The sequence below is a fragment of the Cetorhinus maximus genome, chromosome 1 (genome assembly GCF_964194155.1).
Source record: "Cetorhinus maximus chromosome 1, sCetMax3.hap1.1, whole genome shotgun sequence".
NCBI classification, from domain to species: domain Eukaryota; kingdom Metazoa; phylum Chordata; class Chondrichthyes; order Lamniformes; family Cetorhinidae; genus Cetorhinus; species Cetorhinus maximus.
In genome coordinates this window covers 99,753,060-99,778,255 of record NC_135879.1, presented here as the reverse complement: position 1 = coordinate 99,778,255, position 25,196 = coordinate 99,753,060, and the positions used below count along the sequence as shown (strand labels likewise).

The 25,196-nt window shown below is 45.4% G+C and overlaps 1 protein-coding gene across 1 annotated transcript; it reads right to left on the bottom strand.

Moving 5' to 3' along the window:
• Positions 1–14,572: 14,572 nt before the first annotated feature.
• On the bottom strand, positions 14,573–17,063 carry tmem150c (transmembrane protein 150C). The gene is made up of 3 exons (XM_078552869.1): positions 16,896–17,063; positions 15,496–15,673; positions 14,573–14,866 (listed from the first exon to the last, which is right to left on the bottom strand). Exons 1-3 carry the CDS (start codon positions 17,061–17,063, stop codon positions 14,673–14,675), a joined length of 540 nt encoding a protein of 179 aa, XP_078408995.1. The 3' UTR covers positions 14,573–14,672.
• Between the last annotated feature and the right edge of the window lie 8,133 nt (positions 17,064–25,196).

The following is a 25,196-nucleotide window of genomic DNA, read 5'->3' as shown; positions in this document are numbered from 1 at the left end:
TTTATCCATGACAGTATCGGTAGAAATGACCACCGCACAGTCATTGTGGAGATGAAGTCCCGCCTTCACACTGAGGATACCCTCCATCATGTTGTGTGGCACTACCACCGTGCTAAATGGGATAGATTTCAAACAGATCTATCAACTCAAGACTGGGCATCCATGAGGCACTGTGGGCCATCAGCAGCAGAAGAATTGTACTCGAACACAATCTGTAACCTCGTGGCTCAGCATATCCCCCACTCTACCATTACCATCAAGCCAGGGGATCAACCCTGGTTCAAAGAAGAGTGCAGGAGTGCATGCCAGGAGCAGCACCAGGCATACCTAAAAATGAGGTGCCAAACTGGTGAAGTTTTAACACAGGACTACTTGCCAAACAGCATAAGCAGCAAGTGACAGAGCTAAGTGATCCCAGAGCCAACGGATAAGATCTAAGCTCTGCAGTCCTGCCACATCCAGTTGAGAATGGTGGTGGACAAGTAAACAACTCACTGGAGGAGGAGGCTCCACAAATATCCCCATCCTCAATGATGGAGGAGCCCAGCACATTAGTGGAAAAGATAAGACTGAAGCATTTGCAACAATCTTCAGCCAGAAGTGCTGAGTGGATGATCCATCTCGGCCTCCTCCGGAGGTCCGCAGCATCACAGGTGCCAGTCTTCAGCCAATTCAATTCACTCCACGTGATATCAAGAAATGGCTGAAGGCACTGGATTCTGCATAGGCCCTGACAATGTTCCGGCAAAAGTACCGAAGACTTGTGCTCCAGAATTTGCCGCGCCCCTAGCCAAGCTGTTCCAGTACAGCCACATCACTGGCATCTACCCAGCTATGTGGAAAATTGCCCAGTTATGACCTGTACACAAAAAACAGGACAAATCCAACCTGGCCAATTACCACCTCATCAGTCGACTCTCAACCATCAGTAAAGTAATGGTAGGAATTATCAACAGTGCTATCAAGCGGCACTTACTTAGCAATAATCTGCTCACTGACGCCCAGTCTGGGTTCTGCTAGGGCCACTCAGCTCCTGACCTCATTACAGCCTTGGTTCAAACATGGACAAAAGAGCTGAACACCGGAGGTGAGGTGACAGTGACTGCCCTTGACATCAAGGCAGCAATTGACAGAGTGTGGCATCAAGGAGCCTAGAAAACTGGAATCAAGGGGAATCAGGGGAAAAACTCTTCACTGGTTGGTGTCATACCTAGCACAAAGGAAGATGGTTGTGGTTATTGGAGGTCAGTCATCTCGGCTCCAGGACATCACTGCAGGAGTTCCGCAGGGTAGTGTCCTCGGCCCAACCATCTTCAGCTGCTTCATCAATGACCTTCCTTCCATCATAAGGTCAGAAGTGGAGATGTTCACTGATGATTGCACAATGTTCAGCACCATTCGTGACTCCTCAGACACTGAAGCAGTCCACGTCTAAATGCAGCAAGACTTGGACAAGATCCAGGCTTGGGCTGACAAGTGGCAAGTAACATTCACACCACACAAGTGTCAGGCAATGACCACATCCAACAAGAAAGAATCTAACCATCGCTCCTTGACGTTCAATGGCATTATCATCACTGAATCCCCCACTATCGACATCCTGGGGGTTACTATTGACCAGAAACTGAACTGGACTAGCCATATAAATACTGTGGCTACAAGAGCAGGTCAGAGACTAGTAATCCTGCGATCAGTAACTCACCTCCTGACTCCCCAAAGCCTGTCCACCATCTACAAGGCACTAGTCAGGAATGTGATGGAATACTCCCCACTTCCCTTGCAGCTCCCACAACACTCAAGAAGCTTGACACCATCCAGGACAAAGCAGCCCAGCTAATTGGCACCACATCTACATTCACTCCGTCCACCACCAACACACATTAGCAGTAGTGTGTACCATCCAGAAGATGCGATGCAGGAATTCACCAAGGCTCCTTAGAAAGCACCTTCCAAACCCATGACCATACCATCTAGAAGGACAAAGGCAGCAGGTAGATGGGAACACCACCACCTGGAAGTTCCCCTCCAAGTCACTCACCATCCTGACATGGAAATATATCACCGTTCCTCCAATATTGCTGGGTCAAAATCCTGGAACGCCCTTCCTAACAGCACTGTGGGTGTACCTATACCACATGGACTGCAACGGTTCAAGAAGGCAGCTCACCACCACCTTCTCAAGGGCAATTAGGGATGGGCAATTAATGCTGGCCCAGCTAGTGAAGCCCACATCCTGTGAATGATTAAAAAAAAGATACATACAGATTTGTAAGGATAACAAAAGTTACAAAAGCTATTTTATACTCTAATGTTCACAGTAAGTGAGGGTTTCCAATCTCCAATCTCAAAGAACTCGCTTTGGAATCTTCTCCCAAACCGACGCTTTCTCACAGACATTCCGCAAGGGTCCACCTCCAGGGTTTCAAACTCTCCTTCCGACATTACTCTTCCCTGGATTGCCACATGCATTCAAACTTTCTTCCATGCAGTCTCTCTCAGAAACTTAGCCCTGCCAACAGAACACCACTGCTTCACATGCCCATAGTAAAGAATTGCAGACTTTCGGCTGCCCCCTTGGAGCTTCTGGCTTCTCCCAAGCCTATATTATTTTAAATCTGCTTCCTGCAGCTTTCTCCCTTTAAGCTTGGAACCTTTCTTTGCTCCTCACTCTTAACTTCACTTAACAGGGCCTTTTCCAGAATCCTGTTCTTTCCTTTGACTTAACTGTCCTCTTGGGATCTTTCCTGTTCCACTCCCCTGCATTTAGGGAATTGTTTCTTCAGTTTCTGGAAACTGCTCCTGCAGTCCCTTCTCCTGTGTGCAGTTTCTCCTGGCAGCTGGCTTCAACTTTAGTTTGGGGCATGCTATCTGTCCCTCTGCTATGCTGCTTCTGCAGGAAACACCTTCTGACCTTGGAGCACATTCCAACTGCACTCAAACGAAACTGAAACTACTTTGCTGTCTCTGTGGGGCGTCTTGTTGCTAGGCAACAGCACAATTTTTTTTCCTATCGTGTTTTTTTTACGTCCCCTTCGAGAGTAATAAAATCTCAATACAATGCAGGCATCTTTTAAAGCGAAACTAAAAAACTCAAATTTTCCCTTTCTTAACACACAAATACAGAAATATAAATCAAACTTCATTCATAACACCCACAAATACAAATATACCTTACTTAAATGATCCTCTAGTTCCTAACACTACATCCTTATGGCGATTTGGCCAATAGAAATGCTGGCTGATGCAGGCTTGGGTTTTGCATATACCTACGTGCCCAGCCATTGGAATTTCATGAGCTGGCTATAATATTTCCCTACAGTACCTCAGTGGCATGACTACCTGGTGGATCACTGTCCACTCCTCATTTGTAGGTCTGTGAGGGGGGTCTACATTTTCTCATCAGCATGTCATTTTTAATGTAGTAGCATTCAGAGACTGCTTCTGCTCAGTTTCAGTGTTTGTAGTTTGAGCTAATGTTTCTAACAATGCGTCAGCTTGCTGGGCTGCTACCAAGATTTATTTATTACCTCCTTTGAGTGTTCTGGACTCCCAAGAAAGGTTTCAGATAACCCACACTGAAGGGTCTTCCGTCTGCTGTGCCACTTCAGTTTCCTCCGTTGGAGCTTGTCTGGCTATAGACCGGGTTACCACACAGTCAGGGAAAATGCCAGGGACTTTCTCCTGCAGCTGTTCTGTCTCCCTGACCTCAGTGGGCTTCTCTGAGACCACTGGGGATGCTATTACCAGTGATCCCGCCAGACCATTGCTGAGGAGCAGGTTGACCCCACCCACAGGCAAACAGCGGATGACTTCCACGGTCACTGGTCCTGACACAAGATTGCACTCCAGATGTGGGGGATGGGCATGTACCCTCCTTCAATCCCCTTTACCAGCACCTTGGCACTTATGGCACTCTCTGGTGAGAAGGTCATGCATTTTCCCAGCAGTAGAGTCTGGCTAGCCCCTGTATCCTTTTGTATAACTACAGGTTTATTCACCTCACCCTGGGGAAATGTGGCCATCCTTCCTTCAGTTACAAAATCCCAGTAACTCTCAGGGATTCATTTAACTTCATCCACACTCTCAGGAGTGCCTCTACAGGGATTTGCAGCCATAGCCTGGTCTGCTATGCTCTCTGACTGACTCCCATTCTCCATCCGGGGTGGGGGGTGGTGGTATGTGCATGTGCCCCAATAAGTCCCACTGGTTTTTCCCGTAACCTTCAGCAGTTGGCCTGGATGTGACCTACCTTTCAGCAGTTAAAACACACAAGCTTCTTGGGCTCACTTTTCATCTCAGCACCGCCCTTTCTGTCCTGAGGGTGGTCCCCAGCATTTCCCTCTCTTCCTTAGGTGCTCAGTTTCCCATCACTCTCTCCACCTCTAACCTTCCCAGTTGATTGGAGGTGACAGGGGAGGGTCTCTTCTGGGACAAGGGTTTGTGGATCAGCTCATAATCATCAGCCAGTGTGGCTGCCTGCCTGGCCCCTGTTACCCTCTGTTCCTCTAGGTGTGTTCTTATTGAAAGGGTAGGGAATTTTTAAACTCCTCCAGGAGAATTATTTCATGGGGGTTTTCATAAGTGGCTTCTGTTTTAAGTGCCCGCACCCACTGATCAAAAGCAAGTTGCTTAAGCCTTGCAAATTCCAGGTGCGTCTGGTAAGGCCGTTTCCTGAGAGTATGGGATTTCTGATGGTGCGCTTCTGGCACTAACTGGTACGCACTTAGAATAGCCCTTTTCACTGCCTCATAGTCAGTGACACTCTCCTCAGGCAAGAGGGAGTAAACCTCGTGAACTCTCCCTGAAAGTTTACTCTGCAGTAATAGGGATCAACGTTGGTCTGGCCACTTTAACTGCTGTGCCAACCACTCAAAAGAGATAAAGAAGGCTTCTACCTCTGCAGTTTTTAAAATTGGTTTCAAAGGAACAATTTACTTTCCCCACTCTAATTGTTTTGTTTTGTCTGTGGAAACTATTCTGGCACCAAGCCCCCAATTTGCTGTGACCGGTCCCTGAGCGAGGTCCCCCAATTTTGTTATACTCCCAAGTGAGGAGGAATGAGCTGGCTCCCCTTCCTTATTCAACCCCTCGGTTGGTCGCAACATGGTTAATTTAAAATGGATCCCTTCCCTCGTGGATACATTTTCCCAGTCCAAATGTATTTACATTTTAGAAGAAGGCAATTTAACCAGGCTTTCTTGAGTCAAAAAAGAGTAAGTTTATTAGTTACTGAAAACCCTAGAAAAAATAATAAAAATGCAACACACATACAGACAGATCAGAAATGAGAAATTGAGTCCAAAAATAGAAGTTAAAAAAGATATACAAATCATTCTTTGGCTTGTCCTTGAGGAGCAGATGGAGAAACATTGTGGCCATTGAGTTGGGTGATTCCAGTGGAGCTGACTTTAGCAGTTGAGCAGTCGGTTTGGAGACACTTGGTTCTGCAGGTTAGCTGAAGCAGATGTCCTGTTTCCTATTTGACTGTGGCTTTGCTGACTTGCCTCCAGCAAGAGAGGGAGAGAGACTTTTACCTGCAAGCTGCAGGGATGTCTAGTTGATGTTCTTCTGCTGTGACCTTCACAGCACACACTAGCACACCAGAACTAGAACATACAGATCAGGTTTGCAGCTGGCTTTTTAACCCATTTTCTTGTGTATTCCTGGAATTCCAGAAACTGCTTTCTTTCAAATCAGACCATTTCCACATTCTGAGATACAACTCAACAGGAGATAGTTTCTGCGGAAACGTGGTAATCAGTCTCTAGCGTCTCTGCAACCACAGGAGATTAAAGTTCAGTCTTTTGCATTGCATTTCTCCCTTTCAAGTGTCTGAGGTAGGCCTTGACATCTTTTTAGGTGTGAGGTTCCAGGTTGTCTGGACTAGTCAGTCAAGTGTAATTCACAGAGGAATTTTCCAGCAAGTGATTACTTTACATTCTCAACCAGCTTTTGCTTGTATGTCTTTTTAAAAAAAAACATGTCTTACTTAAAAAGTCCAATATGTCTATAAGTAATTGAGGGCTTGATCTGCTCTCATGACACCGCCTATTCTTTAAAAAAATTAATTCAAAATACTTTCTGCTTACGGACAAGTGGTAAGAAGACATCAGTGCAGTTGACTGTCTCTCTCCTGTCCATAACACATGCTCTTTGGCAAGCTTGCTAGCAGCACAAGACCAAGAGGTCATGCAGGTCTGCAATACAAGGATGTCTGCAAGCGAGACTTAAAGTTGACTGGGATTGGAGTCAGTGCATGGGACGTCCTCGCTGTTGAGCAGAGTGCCTTGAGACAAGCAGTCAGGAAGAGCGCGGAAAAAGCAAAGGACAAAAGAAATAACCAGATGGAGGAAAAGAGAGCCCGTCGGAAGGAAAAAAAATCAGTCGACCTTGGGCCAACGCTATTCCGTGCCAGTTACGGAAGGGACTGCTACTCTACAGCCACAACAATGTCAAGTCCCGAAGTGATATACACCCCGGCTGTAGTCCATTGTCTCTCGGGACAGATGGATGCCATGATCAACTGCGCTTCCACCCACTTATCTGGCTGGAGGAGGTTTTCGGCCAAAGACTATCGAGGTAATTAGGAGGAAAGAGAAAACATAATTTTAAACAAAATTAAACACTTCTTGCACAAAGAGATAATCCATTAGAGATTCAGGTTTATCATAATTACACAGCTACAACCAGAAGATCAAGAGGCAGGTGCCTCATTTGGAGTTTCTGGCTAAACATTTCTTGAGCTGAAAATGGTTAGCTGTAAAATGCAAGCCTTTAAATAAAGCACAGATATCTTCATGATTGCAAGTAAGTGCAGGTGGGCATGCCAGGAGGAGCACCAGGCATACCTAAAATTGGAGGTGTCAACCTGGTGGAGCTACAACACAGAACTACTTGCGTGCCAAACAGCGGAAGCAGCATACAATAGACAGAGCTAAGTGATCCCACAGCCAGCGGATCCGATCTAACCTCTACAGTCCTGCCATATCCAGGCATGAATGGTGGCAGACAATTAAACAACTCACAGGAGGAGGAGGCGGCTCCACAAATATCCTCATCCTCAACGATGGGGGAGCCCAGCACATCAGTGCAAAAGATAAGGCTGAAGCATTTGGAACCACCTTCAGCCAGAAGTGCCAGGTGGATGATCCATCTCAGCCTCCTCCTGAGGTCCCCATTATCACAGATGCCAGTCTTCAGCCACTTCGATACACTCCACATGATATCAAGAAACTGTTGAAGGCACTGGATACTGCAAAGGCTATGGGCCCTGGCTATATTCCAGCATTAGAACTGGAGGCTTGTGCTCCAGAACAAGCCGCACCCCTAGTCATGTACCCCTAGTACAGCTTTAGCACTGGCATCAATCCTGCAATATTGAAAATTGCCCAGGTATGTCCTGAGCACAAAAAGCAGGACAAATCCAACCTGGCCAATTACCGCCCCAGCAGTCTACTCTCAATCTACAAAGTGATGGTAGGTGTGGTCAACAGTGCTATCAAGCGGCACTTACTCAGCAATGAACTGCTCACTGACAGTCAGTTTGGATTCCACCAGGACCGCTCAGCTTCTGACCTCATTACAGCCTTGCTTCAAACATGGACAAAAGAGCTAAACACAAGAGGGGAGGTGAAAGTGACTGCCTTCAAGACAGCATTTGACCTAGTGTGGCATCAAGGAGCCCGAGCAAAACCGAAGTCAAAGGGAATCAGGTTGGGGGGGTGGATAGGGGATAGGGGAACGCTCCACTGGTTGGAGTCACGCCTAGTGCAAAGGGAGATGGTTGTGATTGTTGGAGGTCAATCATCTCAGTTCCAGGACATCAATGCAGGTGTTCCTCAAGGTAGTGTCCTAGGCCCAACCATCTTCAGGGGTTTCATCAATGATCATCCCTCCATCAAAGTCAGATGTGGAGATGTTCGCAGATGATTGTACAATATTCAGCACTATTTGTGACTCCTCAGATACTGAAGCAGTCCATGTTCATATGCAGCAAGACCTGGACAATATTCAGGCTTCTGCTGATAAATGGCAAGTAACATTCACGCCACACAAGTGCCAGGCAATGACCATCTCCAATAGGGAATCCAACCACCTCCCTTTGACATTCAATGGCTTAACCATCACTGAATCCCCCACTATCAACATCCTGGAAGCTAAGATTGACCAGAAACCGAACTGGACCAGCCATATAAAACTGTGGCTACAAGAGCAGGTCAGAGGCTGGGAATTCTGCAGAGAGTAACTCACCCCCTGACTCCCCAAACCTGTCCACCATCTACAAGGCACAAGTCAGGAGTGTGATGGAATACTCCCCACTTGCCTGGATGTGTGCGGCTCCAACAACACTCAAGAAGCTCAACACCATCCATGACAAAACAGCCCATATATTCACTCACTGCACCACAAACGCAAGTAGCATCTGTATGCAGCATTTACAAGATGCACTGCAGCAACTCACCAAGGATCGTTTGATAGCACCTTCCAAACACGTGACGTCTACCACCTAGAAGGACACGGGCAACAGACGCATGAAAACACCACAACCTGCAAGCTCTCCTCCAAGCCACACACCATCCTGACTTGGAAATATATCGCCATTCCTTCACCGTCGCTGGGTCAAAATCCTGGAACTCCCTCCCTAACAGCACTGCGGGTGTACCTATGCCACATGAACTGCAGCAGTTCAAGAAGACGGTTCACCACCATCTTCGCAAGGGCAATTATGGATGGACAATAAATGCTGGCCTAGCCAGTGACACCCACATCCCATGACTGAATAAATAAAAATAAAGAGGTTTTTTTTATTCACTCTTGGGATGTGAGCATCACTGACAAAGCCAGCATCCTGGTACATGAATCACAAAAAGTTAGTATGCAGGTATGAAAAGTGACGAGGAAGACAAATTGAATGGAAAATAAAAGCAGGGATGTTTTGCTACAGTTGGTGAGACCACATCTGGAGTACTACCTACAGTTTTGGTCTCCTTATTTAAGAAAGGATATAATTGCATTAGAAGCAGTACAGAGGTTGACTCAACTAATTCTTGGGATCAAGGGATTGTCTTGTGAGGAAAGGTTGGATAGGTTGGGCCCGCATCCATTGGATTTCAGAAGAATGAGAGGGGATCTTATTGAAACATATAAGATCCTGAGGGGACTTGACAGTGTGGATGCTGAGAGGATGTTTCCCCTTATGGGAGAGACTAGGACTAGGGTAACGTAGTTTAAAAATTAGGGGTCTCCCATTTAAGATGGAGACGAGAAATTTTTTTCCCCGGGAATCATTAGTTTATAGAATTCTCTTCCCCAGAGAGCAGTGCAGGCAGGGTCACTGAATATTAATAAGACTGAGTTAGGTTGATTCTTGACAAGGGAGTCAAAGGGCAAGGGGGTGGGGTGGTGGGGGCAGTAGGCAGGAAAGTAGGGACCATAATCAAATTAGCCATGGTTTTATCAACTGGTGGAGCAGGTTCAAGGAGCTGAATGGCCTACTCCTACTCTTAGTTCTTATGTTGTGGCCCATCCCTAATTGCCCTTGAGAAGGTGGTACTGAGCCACTTTCTTGAACTGCTGCAGTTCACTTGGTGTAGGTACACCCACAATGACGTTACAAAGGGAGTTCCAGGATTTTGGCACAGTGACAATGAAGGAACAGCAATAAAGTTCCAGGTCAGGATGACATGCATGGAGGGGAACTTGCAGGTATGGTGTTCTCATGCCTCTCCTGCCCTTGTAGCTTCTAGGTAGTAGAGGTTGTGGGTTTGGAAGGTGCTATCGCAGGGTCGGCAAGTTGCTACAGTACATCTTGCAGATGGCAGACACTGCTGTCACTGTGTGCGATGGAGGGAGTGAATGTTTAAGGTGATGGATGGGGCGTGAATCAAATGGGCTGCTTTGTCCTGGATGGTGTCAAACTTCTTGAGTGTTGTTGGAGCTGCACTCATCCAGGCAAGTGGACAGTATTCCATCACACTCGTGACTTGTCACATGTAGTTGGTGGACAGGCTTTGGGGAGTCAGAGTGAGCAACTTGCTGCAGAATTCCCAGCCTCTAACCTGCTCTTGTATCCATAGTATTTATATGGTTAGTCCAGTTCAGTTTCTGGTCAATGGTAACCCCCAGGATGTTGATAGTGGGGGATGCAGCAATGGTAATGTCATTGAATATCATGGGGAGATGGTTAGATTCTCTGCTGTTGGAGACGGTCAACGCCTGGTACCTGTGTGGCACGAATGTTACTTGCCCCTTATCAGCCCAAGCCCGAATGTTATGCAGATCTTATTGCATGTGGGCACAGACTGCTTCAGTATCTGAGGAATCGTGAATGCTGCTGAGCATTGTACAATCATCAGTGAGCATCCCCACTTCTGACCTTACTGATGATGCAGCTGAAGATTAATGAGAGGATATAACAAGAAGTGATCAGACAGTGGAAACTTTATGGGCAGAATTAAGAAATAGAAAAGGGTTTAAGACTCTAGTGAGAGTTGTCTATAGGCCCCTGGTAGTAACTGTGAAGTGGTCGATTGTATAAACGCTGAGATTAGACAAGCATGTCCTTTCATCATTAAAGTGATTTTATCTTTAATTGCTAGGGCTACTCATCCCCTTCTACTATTTTCACTCTAGAAACATAGAATTTTACAGCGCAGAAGGAGGCCATTCAGTCCATCCTGTCCACATCATCCAAAAAGTAGTCACCCAGCTCAATCTCACTTTTCAGTTCCTGGATCTGTAGCCTTATAGGTTACGGCACTTCAAATGCATATCCCTGTACTTTTTTAAAGGTTATGAGTACTTTTGCCTTTACTACCCTTTCAGGCAGTGAGCTCCAGATCCCCATCATCCTGTGGGTGAAAAAATTCCCCTCAGAACTCCTCTTACCCTAGATTTATGCCCCACAATGCTTTGAGTGTTTCCTTTGTCCTCCTGGGAGTCTCCTGCCATGACCAAATACCAAGTAGAGCAGCTGTTGCCAGATCACTGCTGCCCAGTAAACCACATCCTTAGTCCTGGCCCTCAAATACCCTTTTCCTCAGTGGGTTCAAGGCTGAGCTGGCACATTGGAGGCATTGATGAATTTCTCAATCTATGTCTAGCTTTGTTGAAAGGGGGCTCTCTATATATAGAATATAGTCCACATTTTCCAGGGTCTTGCTATTGATCTTAATTGATGGAGGGGAGGTGTTGATGAAGTGGGAGCTGGTTGGAAGAGGATCAAAATTTTCCAAGTGTTTAGCAGAAGGCCCAATTTCCCATATGCTTCGGAGGAGTCAACAATGAATTGGAGCTCAATTTCTGCGTGAGCGCACACAAATGTCATCTGCATACTGGAGCTCAATGACTGAGGTTGGAGTGACTGTAGTTTTGGATTGAAGGTGGCAGAGGTTGAACAGTTTCATAGGAACATATATATGACTTAGGAGCAGGAGTAGGCCATTTAACCCTTCAAGCCTGATCCACCATTCGATAAGATCATGGCTAATCTGGTTGTGGTCCCAACTCCGCTTTTCTGTCTTCCCCTCCGTAACCCCTGATCCTTCTGTTCTGTAAATTATCTCCACACCTGTGGGTAATTTGCTTGAGGTGAGGTGCAGAATTGCAGTGAGGAAGATGGGGAAAAGGGTTAGTGCAATCAGGCAGCCTTGTTTGACCCCAGTCTTCACTGAGATAGGACCTATGGTGGTTCTGTTGGTGACGATCATGGCTTGCATGGAATAGGCGGATGCAATAACTTTGAGGGCAGCCAAATTTGGGGAGGATACTCCATAAACTTTCACAGTTGACAGAGTCAAAGTCTTTTGTGAGATTGAAAAAGGTCACATATAGTGGTTGGTGCTGTTCCTTGCAATTTTCTTGGTGTTGCTATGCAGTGAAGATCATGACTGTGATGCCTCTCGATGGGTGAAAACTGCACTGTGACTCTGGAAGGGGCTCTTCAGCCACTGGAGGAGGCATTGAGGAGGATCCTTGCAATGATCCTCCCTGTGGCAGTCAGGAGGGAGACTCCTCTGTAGGTACCACAATCTAACTTGTCTCCCTTCTTGAATATAGTCACGATCACAATGCCCTTCAGAACCCCCAGCATGTGTTCCATTTCCCAGAGATTTTTTTTCTTCATTCCTTCATGCGATGTAGGCATCACTGGCAAGACCAACTTTTGTTGCCTATTCCTAATCACCCTTGAACTGAGTGGCTTGATAGGCCATTGCAGAGGGCAGATAAGAGTCAACCACATTGCTGTGAGTCTGGAGTTATGTGTAGGCCAGACCAGGTAAGGAGGCAGATTTCCTTTCACATTAGTGAATTAGATGGGTTTTTACAACCATTGATGATAGTTTCATGATTACCATTACTGAGACTAGCTTTCAATTCTGGATTTATTAACTGAATTTTAATTCCACCAGCTGCCATGGTGGGATTTGAACCCATGTCCTCAGAGCATTAGCCTGGGCCTCTGGATTACTAGTCCAGTGATATTACCACTATGCCACTGTCTCCTCACCAGGTGCAGCAATGCCAGGAATGTATCTCTGCTGTGTTTCTGAATTTCAGCAGGGATTCCATCTGCTCCAGGGCCTTTGTTGTTTTTCAGCTGTTGAATGGCTTTTTCAACTTCATTCTAGACCGTGATGACGCCGAGACTGAGCTGGATGAGGTATTAAGGAATGGAGTTGGGGGTGTTTATGTTGAATAGAATGTCTAGGCTGAGAAGTTCTTCAAAATGTTCTCTCCAGTGAGCACTGACTGCCTCCTGGTCCTTGATGAACTCCTCTCCATGCATGGCTCTCAGTGGGGTCGACCCTTGGGTGCTTGGCCATAGATTGTCTTGACGGCGCTGAAGAAACTGCGCATGTTGTTCATGTCCCTGAATTGCTGGATATCCCGCACTCTTTCTACGCACCATTTGTTCTTTATGTCATAGGTCATATGCTGTATCATTGCCTTCAGATGCCTGTGGGATGCTTTTCTCTTGAGGTGTGGTGAAGTTTCCAGTCTGCGAAAGCTTTGCGCTTACACTTGATTAGGTCCTGCAACTCTTGGTTGTTTTCATCAAACCAGTCATGATGTTTCCTGATAGAGAGACCAAGAACTCTTCACAGTTGCTTGTTATGGTGGACTTTAGGGTTGACAAGGCACCATAGACATACCATAGCTCCTAGTTGCTGGAGGTTAAGAAGTTGGCAGTGAGTTGCTGACTGAGATGGGCCACATTGGCGGGATCTTTGAGGCCTTTGAAGTTAATTTTCTTGTGGCATTGCTTCTGTTGTTTCCATTATTTGGGGCCTGGCTGATAGAGATGGTAGATAGGATAAGGCAGCAATCCGTCCAGCAGTAATCAATACCTGTCATGGCATTTCTGCAGTTTCGTATTCGAACAATGATGTAGTCAAGCAAGTGTCAGTGTTTGGACCATGGGTGTTGCCATGAGGTCTTGTGCTCGTCTCTCTGGCAGAACAGGTTGTTGGTTATGGCAAGGTTTTGCTCTAGACTTTTCGTTAAGAGGGGGGCACCATTAGAGTTTGCTTTCCCTACTCCTTCATTGCCAGTCACATTCTTCCAGAGATTTGTGTCCTTCCCAACTCTGACATTGAATTATCAAGGATGATCAGTTTGTTGCCTGCTGGGACTCGAGCGAGGGATTGCTCAAGATCGGTGCAGAATCCCTCCTTGGCCTCATCTGTTGGCTCAAGTACAGAAGTGTATGTACTGATGACAGTGGCATGCTGATTCCTCATTAGAGTGAGCTGGCAGTCATGAGGCGTTCGCTTATCACACACAGTGAGTCACTGACACGCCAGACAAGCTCATTTATGATGGCAAAGCCCATCCTGTGGAGGTGTCATTCCTCTTTTAAAAGGCCCTTCCAGAGAAAGGTGTACCTGCCGCCTTGCTCCTTCAGTGGACCTTCTCCTTGCATACTGTCTCTTACTTAGGGTGGCAATGTCAATGTCAAGGTGCGTGCATTCCTGAGCTATGATGGTGGTACAGCACTCAGATCTGTCACTATTGGGGTTGTCCATAAAGGTCCTGACATTCCAGGTCCCAAAGTTCATTTTGATGACTGGAAGATGCCTATGTGTGATTTTTTTTAAAACGTGTGATGGTTGTTGCACACTGACCCTACATGCTCACAGACCGAGGCCTTGGTCCAACGGAAAGGGGCTTCCAAGACATTTGGAGGCCAGGGTCTACTGTGAAACATTAGCACAGACTGTGCATGATCATACGCAGATGCAGAGGGCCCACCATGATCCAGTTCCCCACACCCACATCAAACCTCCAGCCCCAGTTTACCGGACTCCAGTTCCCCATCTGCACTGCTACTAGGCCTTCCCTGCTCCACCAGCTGAAACATTTTTTTCATTCTTTAACAGGATGTTGGCGTCGCTAACCAGGTCAGCATTTGTTGCCCATCCCTAATTATCCTTGGGAAGGTGGTGGTAAGCCATCTTCACCTGCGTGCCAAGAAAGATTATCAATGATAAAAGGTACCAAAGGACAGTCTCACCCAGGAGCACAGTTTAAATGTTAAAAGAAATAATCTTGCAGAAACATTGCACAAACAGAAGTTTTAAAACATTAAATTTAATGTTCAAAGTAAAAATTAGGAATGTATCCATTAATATTCTGGACTGTTGAAATGACAGTGTCATTATTACTTTTCTCTACGTGTGATCTGCGTGGAACTCAGCAATAATGGTGGAGACACTTCGATTTTGGCCCTCACCACAACGGATCGTAAATGCAGAATGGCGAAATTCAATTGCATATGTCCCTATGAAGAAGAGGAAAATCATGGTCAACGTCCATTGGGCTCTCGCTCCATGTAAAAATTTGTGTTGAGCAACCAGAAAAAAATCTATTTACAATTTAGTTAAGGAATTCATCAAATAATTTTCAAACATTGCTTTTGTGTAAATTATTAATTAAAAAAATCAGTGACAGGCCAATAGTGTTAATTTGTGAATGTGTAACATCGCAAAATGATGGACTGTCACGCCTAATATTCAGGTTCAAATCCAACAAAATACAAATTTAAAAGTCTGCATTAATTTACAAATTATATACCGACAAAGTTAGCAATGTCCTGTATGGAAGTACAAAATGCATCTAAATTTGGAAGAGAGTAAAAGAAAAATTGAAAGATCTTTAGATTTAAAACAAATGCTGGGAATGAATATCCAATCAGTCAGCATGTGCAAAGAAACCAGTTGTAACACTCATAGTCCTCTCTTGGGTGTTGCTACCTAACTCAGCAGGCTCTCAGGGCCAAAATTTGGATCTCCCAGCTCTGTATGATTGTAGATGACCACAACATGTAGAGCATTTGCCTATTGAGCCATCTCTCTGGCATCTAATCAAACCCAGCCAGAAAAATTCTATGAGTCAAAGTGACAGGCTGCCAGGGGACCTCCAACAATAAACAGTTTGATTGTTCTGATTCATTATTCCAATTTCTACTCAACATGCACACAGGTCAAAAGATACACAAGATGATGGTTATAGATATTGCCGTTGCAAGCATAACACGGAGTATTCCAACTCTAAATCCTTCATTATGTATATTTGTCTGGAAAGTCAGAATAACCTGGATCCAGCAGACCAAAGTTCCAAAACCAAAGATCAAAATTGTGCCCATATTATGTATACGTGAATCTTGAGACAGCTGGGAACATCAAAAATCAGGTTACTGTTTAAACACAAAACACATTTCAATTGCTGCAACTACAATGTCGTCAGTGTAGAGATTCGTAAAGTCTATATTAAGGTTAAAGATATTGTTTAATGAAAACTGTCTTACAAACCCTCCACATCAGAGCAAAATATATCACCAAATAATTTGGGACTAACCTTGAAAGCATTCAGGTTTTTCATTAAGTTCACAGTCCTCAATGTTAGATGCCCAGTTGCAGTAATTTAAGCTTAAAAGCCATAAGGCCACAGCTAGTTCCTCTGCAGAACTGTGCCTGAAAATAGTGCTCCCTGATTGACTGCAGTCAGAGTTTGTTAACACTGTTCTTACCCGTTGCAAATAAATCTACTTGTGGCCACTGTGAAAATCTTCAAAACATTCTGTCGTCAGGACAAGGTCAACATTTAATAATAACTAAATAAGGTAGAAGAACCAAGGATACATTTAAGGCTCATTTGGATGAGACTCATTTGGGGTAACTGTCATCTTATTTTTAGATGGAGTAGCTAAAATGAGAAGAATGGCCTGCTTCATCTCTGCTGATTGTGTGAATCAAAGAATTAGAAACTTAAAAAAGGGCTGTCTTTTTGAAGTGCTGAACAAAAAATCCTGGATTTCATGGAACTACTGAAAATTGCAGACACATGTTTTCTGCTATAGTTTGATCATCTAAAGACAGCAGGATGGAATTTCTACTGGGCCTTCCTGATCAGATTTGGAGAAAGGTCAGCAGAAACCCTGGACGAATAGCCTTTCCCACTTTTCCTCCAGGTTTTCTGCCAATCTCCCACCAAAGATACAATGGAATACTGAAGGAGCCCCTATGAAAACTCAAAGTATGACACTTTTCCCCCCTTTTGAAACATATCTTTCCTCCCTTTTCCCAACATGTGAAGGATCACTCTCCAACACTATGGGTAACACTTGTATCTGTCCACTAGGTGGCACAAAAGAATGGTCTCCTGTAGTTCACCTCAGTTGCTGAGTGTTCACACTACGTTTCCTTGATGACATGGTAAATTTCTAGGACTCACCCACCACATGGGGCAATTGCCAAGGCCAAGATGCGCCTTACACAGAGTGTGACAAGGTGATGGTTTCAAAAGCCGGTATGCGCTGTGAAACGCTTCACTGTAACAGAGCTAGCATCCAGTAAAAGACAGTATATTAATGATCAGAAAATTTGAGGTTATACCTGAAAATTGGCCACTAAAGTCATTCCAATAGATGCCATTGTTTGTGCTAGCAGCCCCAAAATATTCAGCCATGATTTCTGCAGTTTTGACTTAAGCTGCGTATAACGGAGTAAAGCAATAAGAAGCACTGTTGGAGGGGGTGGGGAGAAGGAAAAAGCAACAAGCATGATGAAATAGTTTCAGTGATAATGACCAACATCTACTTATTTTTGTGTTACCTGTTAGCAGTGAGAAAGTAAGTTATCCTGAACTTTTTGCATAAAATATCATTGAAGAATTATACACAAAAATTCGGAAACTGTTCATTCATACAGTGCAATGCGATAGACCAATCCACTAACTGTGACATGAAATTAATACAATATGCATTTTTAACGAAGCTGCATGCAGTTATTAACTAATAGTTATAGTGTACAAACGAGCTGTTTGCAAACAATGACGAAGACGCCTGAGCTAATTAAAACATAAAATGACCAGCCCACCATTTCCTGAAGCAGCACATGGTTTACACTACGGCAATGGTTTCGAGGTTGGGACTTTCTAATTTTGCCGATAAGCAGAAAGAAAATGCAGATGCTGGAAATTGAAGACAAAAACAAAAACGCTACAAACACAGCAAGTCAAGCTGGTACCTTTGGAGAGAATAGAGGGCAGTGTTTCAGGTTTGAGATAGGGTCCACATCTTAATTTTAACTCTCTTCTCTCCAACACTTTCTGTTTTTCCTAATTGTGTGTCCTCCAATCAAAACGTTAGCCCCACTCATTTTAATTATCAGAAAAACTACAGGTTGGCCATCACAGAAACAGAAAACCTTTGCTCAAAGTCCTTTTCTTTACAACCAGCTAGATGATCACACTGTGTTTATTTCCATGTGATTCCAGAATTTAGAAACATAGAAAATTCATGACACAGAAGGATGTTATTCAGCCCATTGTGTCAGTGTTGGTTGAAAAAGAACTATCTGGCCTCATCCTACTTTCAACTCTTGGTCCATAGCCCTGTAGGTTATGGCACATCAAATGCATTTCCAAGTACTTCTTAAATGCATTGAAAGTTTCTGTCTGGAGGGATGGTAGAGGCAGTGAGTTCCAGACCCCTGCCAACCTCACGGTGGAAAATGTTTCTCAGGTTATGGTGACAGAAGAAGTAATTCAGACACTTGGAGGGTTTAACACTGATAAGGAGGGGCTATTGAAAAGGCTGTCTGTATTTAAAGTTGATAAGGTGCCAGGACCAGATGAGATGCATCCAAGGATACAGAGGGAAGTGACAGTGGAATTCGTGGAGGCACTGGCTATAAATTTCCATTTTTCCTTAGACTCAGGGGTGGTGCCAGAAAACTGGAGAATTAAAGATTACACCCTTGTTCAAAAAAGGGTGTAAAGATAAGCCCAGCAACTAAAGGCCAGTCAGTTTAACCTCTGTGGTGGGGAAGGTTCCAGAGGCGATAATTTGGGACAAAATTAATAGTCACGTGGTCAAATGCGGATTAATTAAGGAAAGCCAGTATGGATTTGTTAAGGACAAATCGGATTTAATTAACTTATTGGAGTTTTTCGATGAGGGAACAGAGGGGGTCAATGAGGGAAATGCTACTGATGCGGTGTACATGGACTTTCAAAAGGCATTTGATAGCATGCTGCACCACAGACTTGTGAGCAAAGTTAAAGATCAGGGAATAAAAGGAGCAGAAGCAACACAGATACAAAATTGGCTGAGTGACAGGAAACAAAAAGTAGTGGTTAATGGATGTTTTTTGGACTTGAGAAAGGTGTATAGTGGAGATCTCTCGCCCTTCCCTTGTTCTTCCTGATATATATTAATGGTCCAAATCTTGGTGCATAGTGCACAATTTCAAAACTTGCAGAAGATACAAAACTTGGAAATACTGTGAAGAGGAAAAACAATATAAAAGAAAAGGTACAACAATTCTAAAGGGGGTGCAGGGGCAAAGGGATCTGGATCTATATGTGCATAAATCATTGAAGGTGGCAGAAAGTGTTGAGAGAGTGGTTAATAAAACATATGGCATCCTAGGTTTTATTAATAGTGGCATAGAGTACAAAAGCAAGGATATTATGTTAAACTTATATATAACACTGGTTTGGCCTCAACTGGAGTACTATGTCCAATTCAAGTTGCCATACTTTAGGAAGGATGTGAAGGCATTAGAGAGAGTGTGAAAAAATTCACAAGAATTTTTTTAATATTCATATATGGGACGTGAATGTCACTGACTAGGCCAGCATTTATTGCCCATCCCTAATTGCCCTTGAGAAGGTGATGGTGAGTTGCATTCTGGAACCACTGCAGTCCATGTAGCGGTAGATACACCCATGCTGCTGTTAGGAAGGGAGTTCCAGGGTTTTGACCCAGCGACAGTGAAGAACTGGCAATTTATTTCCAAGTCAGGATGTTGAATGGCATGGAGGGGAACATCCAGGTGGTGGCATTCCCATATGTGTCCGCTGCCCTCATCCTTCTAGATGGTAGTAGTTCTTAGTGGTTCTAAGATTCTTAGGGGGCTTGACAGGGTAGATGCTGAGAAGTTGTTTCCCCTTCTAGGAGAGTCTAGGACCAGAGGGCATAATCTCAGAGTGAGGGGTCGCCCATTTAAGGTAGAGATGGGGAGGAATTTCTTCTCTCAGAGAGTTGGTAATCTGTGGAATCCTTTACCACAGAGGGCTGTCGGGGCTGTGTTGTTAAATATATTCAAGGCTGAGATAGACAAATTTTTAATCAGTAAGGGGATCAAGGGTTATGGGGAAAAGGCAGGAAAGTGGAGTTGGATTAGCAGATCAGCCATGATCTCATTGAACGGTGGAGCAGACTCGATGGGCCAAATGGCCTACTTCTGCTTCTATGTCTTACTGTCTTATGGTGGGTTTAGAAGGTGCTGTCTAAGGAACCTGGGTGAGTCCCTGAGCTGCATCTTGTAGATGGTGCACACTGCTGCCATTGTTCATCGGTGGTGGAGAGAGTGAAAGTTGATGGATGGGGTGCCAATCAAGCGGGTTGCTTTGTCCTGGATGGTGTCAAGCTTCTTGAGTGTTGTTGAAACTGCACTCATCCACGTAACTGGAGAGTATTCCATCACATCCGTGACTTGTGCCTTGTGGATGATGGACAGGCTTTGGTGAGTCAGGAGGAGAGTTACTCGCTGCAGGATTCCTAGCCTCTGACCTGCCCTTGTAGCCACAGTATTTATATGGCTAGTCCAGTTAGTTTCTGGTCAATGGTAACCCCAGGATGTTGATAGTGGGGGATTCAGCGAAGGTAATGCCATTGAATGTCAAGGAGCTTCTGGATATGGTCATTGGCTGGTACTTGTGCGGCATGAATGATACTTGCCACTTGATCAGTCCAAGCTTGGATATTGCCCAGGTCTTGCTGTATTTGGACATGGACTGCTTCAGTATCTCAGGAATCATGAATGGTGATGAGCATTGTGCAATCATCAGCGAACATCCCCACTTCTGATCCTATGTTGGAGGGAAGGTTGTTGATGAAGCAGTTGAAGATGGTTGGGCCTAGAAAAATACCCTGAGGAACTCCTGCAGTGATGTCCTGGAGCCGAGATGATTGACCTCCAACAACCACAACCAACTTACTTTGTGCTAGGTATGACTCCAAACAGCAGAGAGTTTTCCCCCCTGGTTCCCATTGACTCCAGTTCACCAGGGCTCCTTGATGCCACACTCGGTCAAATGCTGCCTTGATGCCAAGTCAGTCACCTTCACCTCACCTCTGGAGTTCAGCCTTTTTGTTCATGTTTGAACCAAGGCTGTAATGAGATCAGGAACTGAGTGGCTCTGGTGGAAACCAAACTAAGCGTCAGTGAGCAGGTTATTGCTAAGTAAGTGGTGCTTGATAGCACTGTTGATGATCCCTTCCATCAGTTTACTGATGATTGAGAATAGACTAATGGGGTGTTAATTGGCCGAGTTGGATTTGTGGTCGGGTTGGATTTATCCTGCTTTTTGTGTACGGACAATTTTTCACATTGCCGGATGGATGCCAGTGTTGTGGCTGTACTGGAACAGCTTGGCTGGTCGTGCAGCAAATTCTGGAGCACAAGCCGTCAGTACTATTGCCGGATTATGGTCAGGACCCATACTCTTTGCAATATCCAGTTCCTTCAGCCATTTCTTGACATCACATGGAGCGAATCAAATTGGCTGAAGACTGGCAGCTGTGTTGCTGGGGACCTCCGGAGGTTGAGATGCATCATCCACCCGGCACTTCTGGCTGAAGACTGTTGCGAATGCTTCAGCCTTATCTTTTGCACTGATGTGCTGGGCTCCCCCATTATTGAGGATTGGGAAATTTGTGGCGTGTCGTTCTCCAGTGAGTTGTTTAATTGTCCACCACCACTCACGACTGGATGTGGCAAGACTGTAGAGCTTAGATCTAGTTGTTTAATCGCTTAGCTGTGTATCGCTTGCTGCTTATGCTGTTTGGAATGCAAGTAGTCCTGTGTTATACCTTCACCAGTTTGACACCTCATTTTTAGGTGTGTCTGGTGCTGCTCCTGGCATGCCCTCCTGCACTCCTGATTGAACCAGGATTAATCCCCTGGCTTGGTGGTAATGGTAGAGTGGGGTATATGCCGGGCTATGAGGTTACAGATTGTGATTGAATACTATTCTGTTGCTGCTGCTGATGGCCCACAGCGCCTCATGGGTGCCCAGTCTTGAGTTGCTAGATCTGTTCAAAATCTATCCCATTTAGCATGGTGGTAGTGCCACACATGATGGAGGGTATCCTCAATGTGACTTCGTCTCCACAAGGACTGTGTGGTGGTCACTTCTACCGATACTGTCATGGACAGATGCATCTGCAGCAGGCAGATTGGTGAAGATGAGGTCCAGTATGTTTTTCCCTCTTGTTGGTTCCCTCACTACCTGCTGCAGACCCCGTTCAGCAGCTCAGTCCTTTTAGACTTGGCCAGCATTGTCTTTACTGGTGCTACCGAGCCACTCTTGGTTATGGACATGAAGTCCCCCACCAGAGTACATTCTGCGCCCTTGCTGCCCTCAGTGCTTCCTCCAAGTGGTGTTCAACGTGGAGGAGCAATGATTCATCAGCTGAGGGAGGGTGGTACGTGGTAATCAGCAGGAGGCTTCCTTGTTCATGTTTGACCTGATGCCATGTGGTCTGGAGTTGATGTTGAGGATCCCCAGGGCAACTCCCTCCTGACTGCACACCAACGTGACGCCATCTCTGCTGGGCCTGTCCCACTGGTATGCCAGGACATACCCAAGGATTGTGATGGTGGTGTCTGAGACATTATTTATGAGGTATGATTCAGAGAGTATGACTACGTCACGCTGTTGCTTGATCAGTCTGTGAGACAGCTTTCCCAATCTTGGCACAAGTCCCCAGTTGTTAGTAAGGAGGACTTTGCAGGGTCAACAGGGCTGAGATTGCTGGTGTTGTTTCTGGTGCTTAGGTCAATGCTGGGTGGTCTGTCCGGTTTCATTCCTTTTAGACTTTTTTTAGTGGTTTGATATAACTGAGTGGCTTGCTAGGCCATTTGAGAGGGCATTTAAGAGCCAACCCGTATCTGGAGTCACTAGGCCAGACCAGCTAAGGACGGCAGGTTTCCTTCCCTAAAGGGCATTAGTGAACCAGATGGGTTTTTCCAAAAATCGACAATGGTTTCATGGTTATCATTAGACTTTTAACTCCAGATTTTTATTGAATTCAAATTCTACCATCTGCCATGGTGGGATTCTAATGTGTATCCCCAGAGCATTACCCTGTGTCTCTGGATTACCAGTCCAGTGACAGTATCACTATGCCACTTCCTCCCCTGGTTTCAGGGATGAGGGACTCCAGTTATGTAGAAATTTTCTTTGGAGAAGAGAAGATTGAAAGGAGATTTGATAGAGATATTCAAAAACATGAGGGGTCTGGACAGAGTAGAAGGAAAAAATTTCCCTTTGCTGGAAGGAACGAGAACAAGAGAGGCAAGATTTAAGGTATCTGGCAAAAGAAGCGATGAGGAAAAACATTTTCATGCAGCACACAATTAGGAATGCACTGCCTGAGAATGTGCTGCAGGCAAGGTCAATTGAAGCACTCAAAAGGGAACCAGATTATTATCTGAAAAGGAAGAATGTGCAGAGCTACAGGGAGGAGGGGGAGTGGCACTAGATGAATCGCTCCTTTGGAGGGCCAGCACAGACACGACATGGCCTCCTTCTGTGCTGTAACCATTCTGTGATTTTGCGAACTCCCCTCGAATCCTTCTAATAATTATTTTAAATTTATGCCCCCTGGTTATTAACCCCTCTGCTAAGAGAAACAGTACCTTTCTATCCACTCTATCTTGGTCTCTCATAATGTTATACACCTTAATTAAATCTCCCCTCAGCCTTCTCCGTTGCAAAGAAAACAACCCCAGCCTATCCAAAACAAAAATAAAAATAAAAATACCTGGAAAAACTCAGCAGGTCTGGCAGCATCTGTGGAGAGGAACACAGTTGACGTTTTGAGTCCGTATGACTCTTCAACAGAACTAAGGAAAAATAGAAGAGAGGTGAAATATAAGCTGGTTTAAGGAGTGTGGGGGGGGGGGCTGGGACAAGTAGAGCTGGATAGAGGGCCAGTGATAGGTGGAGATAGCCAAAAGATGTCATAGACAAAAGAACAAAGAGGTGTTGAAGGTGGTGATATTATCTAAGGAATGTGCTAATTAAGGGTAGAAAGCAGGACAAGCAAGGTACAGATAGCCCTAGTGGGGGTGGGGTGAAGGTGGGGTGTAGGCTAAAAGGTAGAGATAAAACAATGGATGGAAATACATTTAAAAATAATGGAAATAGGTGGGAAAACAAAAATCTATATAAATTATTAGAAAAAAAGGGGGGGGGGATCGGAAAGGGGGTGGGGATGGAAGAGAGAGTTCATGACCTAAAATTGTTGAACTCAATATTCAGTCCGGAAGGCTGTAAAGTGCCTAGTCGGAAGATGAGGTGCTGTTCCTCCAGTTTGTGTTGAGCTTCACTGGAGCATTGCAGCAGGCCAAGGACAGATATGTGGGCATGAGAGCAGGGTGGAGTGTTGAAATGGCAAGCGACAGGGAGGTCTGGGTCATGCTTGCGCACAGACCGAAGGTGTTCCCAGTCTGTGTTTGGTCTCTCCAATGTAGAGGAAACCGCATTGGGAGCAACGAATGCAGTAGACTAAATTGAGGGAAGTGCAAGTGAAATGCTACTTCACTTGAAAGGAGTGTTTGGGCTCTTGGACGGTGAGGAGAGGGGAAGTAAAGGGGCAGGTGTTGCACCTTCTGCGGTTGCATGGGAAGGTGCCATGGGAGGGGGTTGAGGAGTAGGGGGTGATGGAGGAGTGAACCAGGGTGTCCTGGAGGGAACAATCCCTGCGGAATGCCGCCAGGGGGGCTGAAGGGAAGATGTGTTTGGTGGTGGCATCATGCTGGAGTTGGCGGAAATGGCAGAGGCTGGTGGGGTGATAAGTGAGGACAAGGGGACCCTATCATGTTTCTGGGAGAAAGAAGAAGGTGTGAGGGCGGATGCGCGGGAGATGGGCCGGACACGGTTGAGGGCCCTGTCAACCACCATGGGTGGGAAACCTCGGTTAAGGAAGACATGTCAGAGGAACTGTTTTTGAAAGTGGCATCATCAGAACAGATGCAACGGACGCAAATGAACTGAGAGAATGGGATGGAGTCCTTACAGGAAGCGGGGTGTGAGGAGCTATAGTCGAGGTAGCTGTGGGAGTCGGTAGGCTTGTAATGAATATTGGTGGACAGTCTATCACCAGAAATTTAGACAGAGAGGTCAAGGAAGGGAAGGGAAGTGTCAGAGGTGAACCATGTGAAAATGATGGAGGGGTGGAAATTGGAAGCAAAATTAATAAATTTTTCCAGGTCCAGATGAGAGCATGAAGCAGCACCGAAGCAGTCATCGATGTACCCGAGAAAGAGATGTGGGAGGGGGCCGGATTCTTAGGGAGTTTGACAAGTTGTTTCCCCTTCTGGGAGAGTCTAGGACCAGAGGGCACAATCTCAGAGTAAGGGATCGCCCATTTAAGGCAGAGATGGAGGAATTTCTTCTCTGAGGATAATGAATCTGTGGAATTCTTTACCGCAGAGGGCTGTAGAGGCCGGGTCGTTAAATATACTCAAGGCTGAGATGGACAGATTTTTAATCAGCAAGAGAATCAAGGGTAATGGGGAAAAGGCAGAAAAGTGGAGTGGAGGATTATCAGATCAGCCATAATCTCATTGAATAGCGGAGCAGTCTCGATGGCCCGAATGGCCTACTTCTGCTCCTAT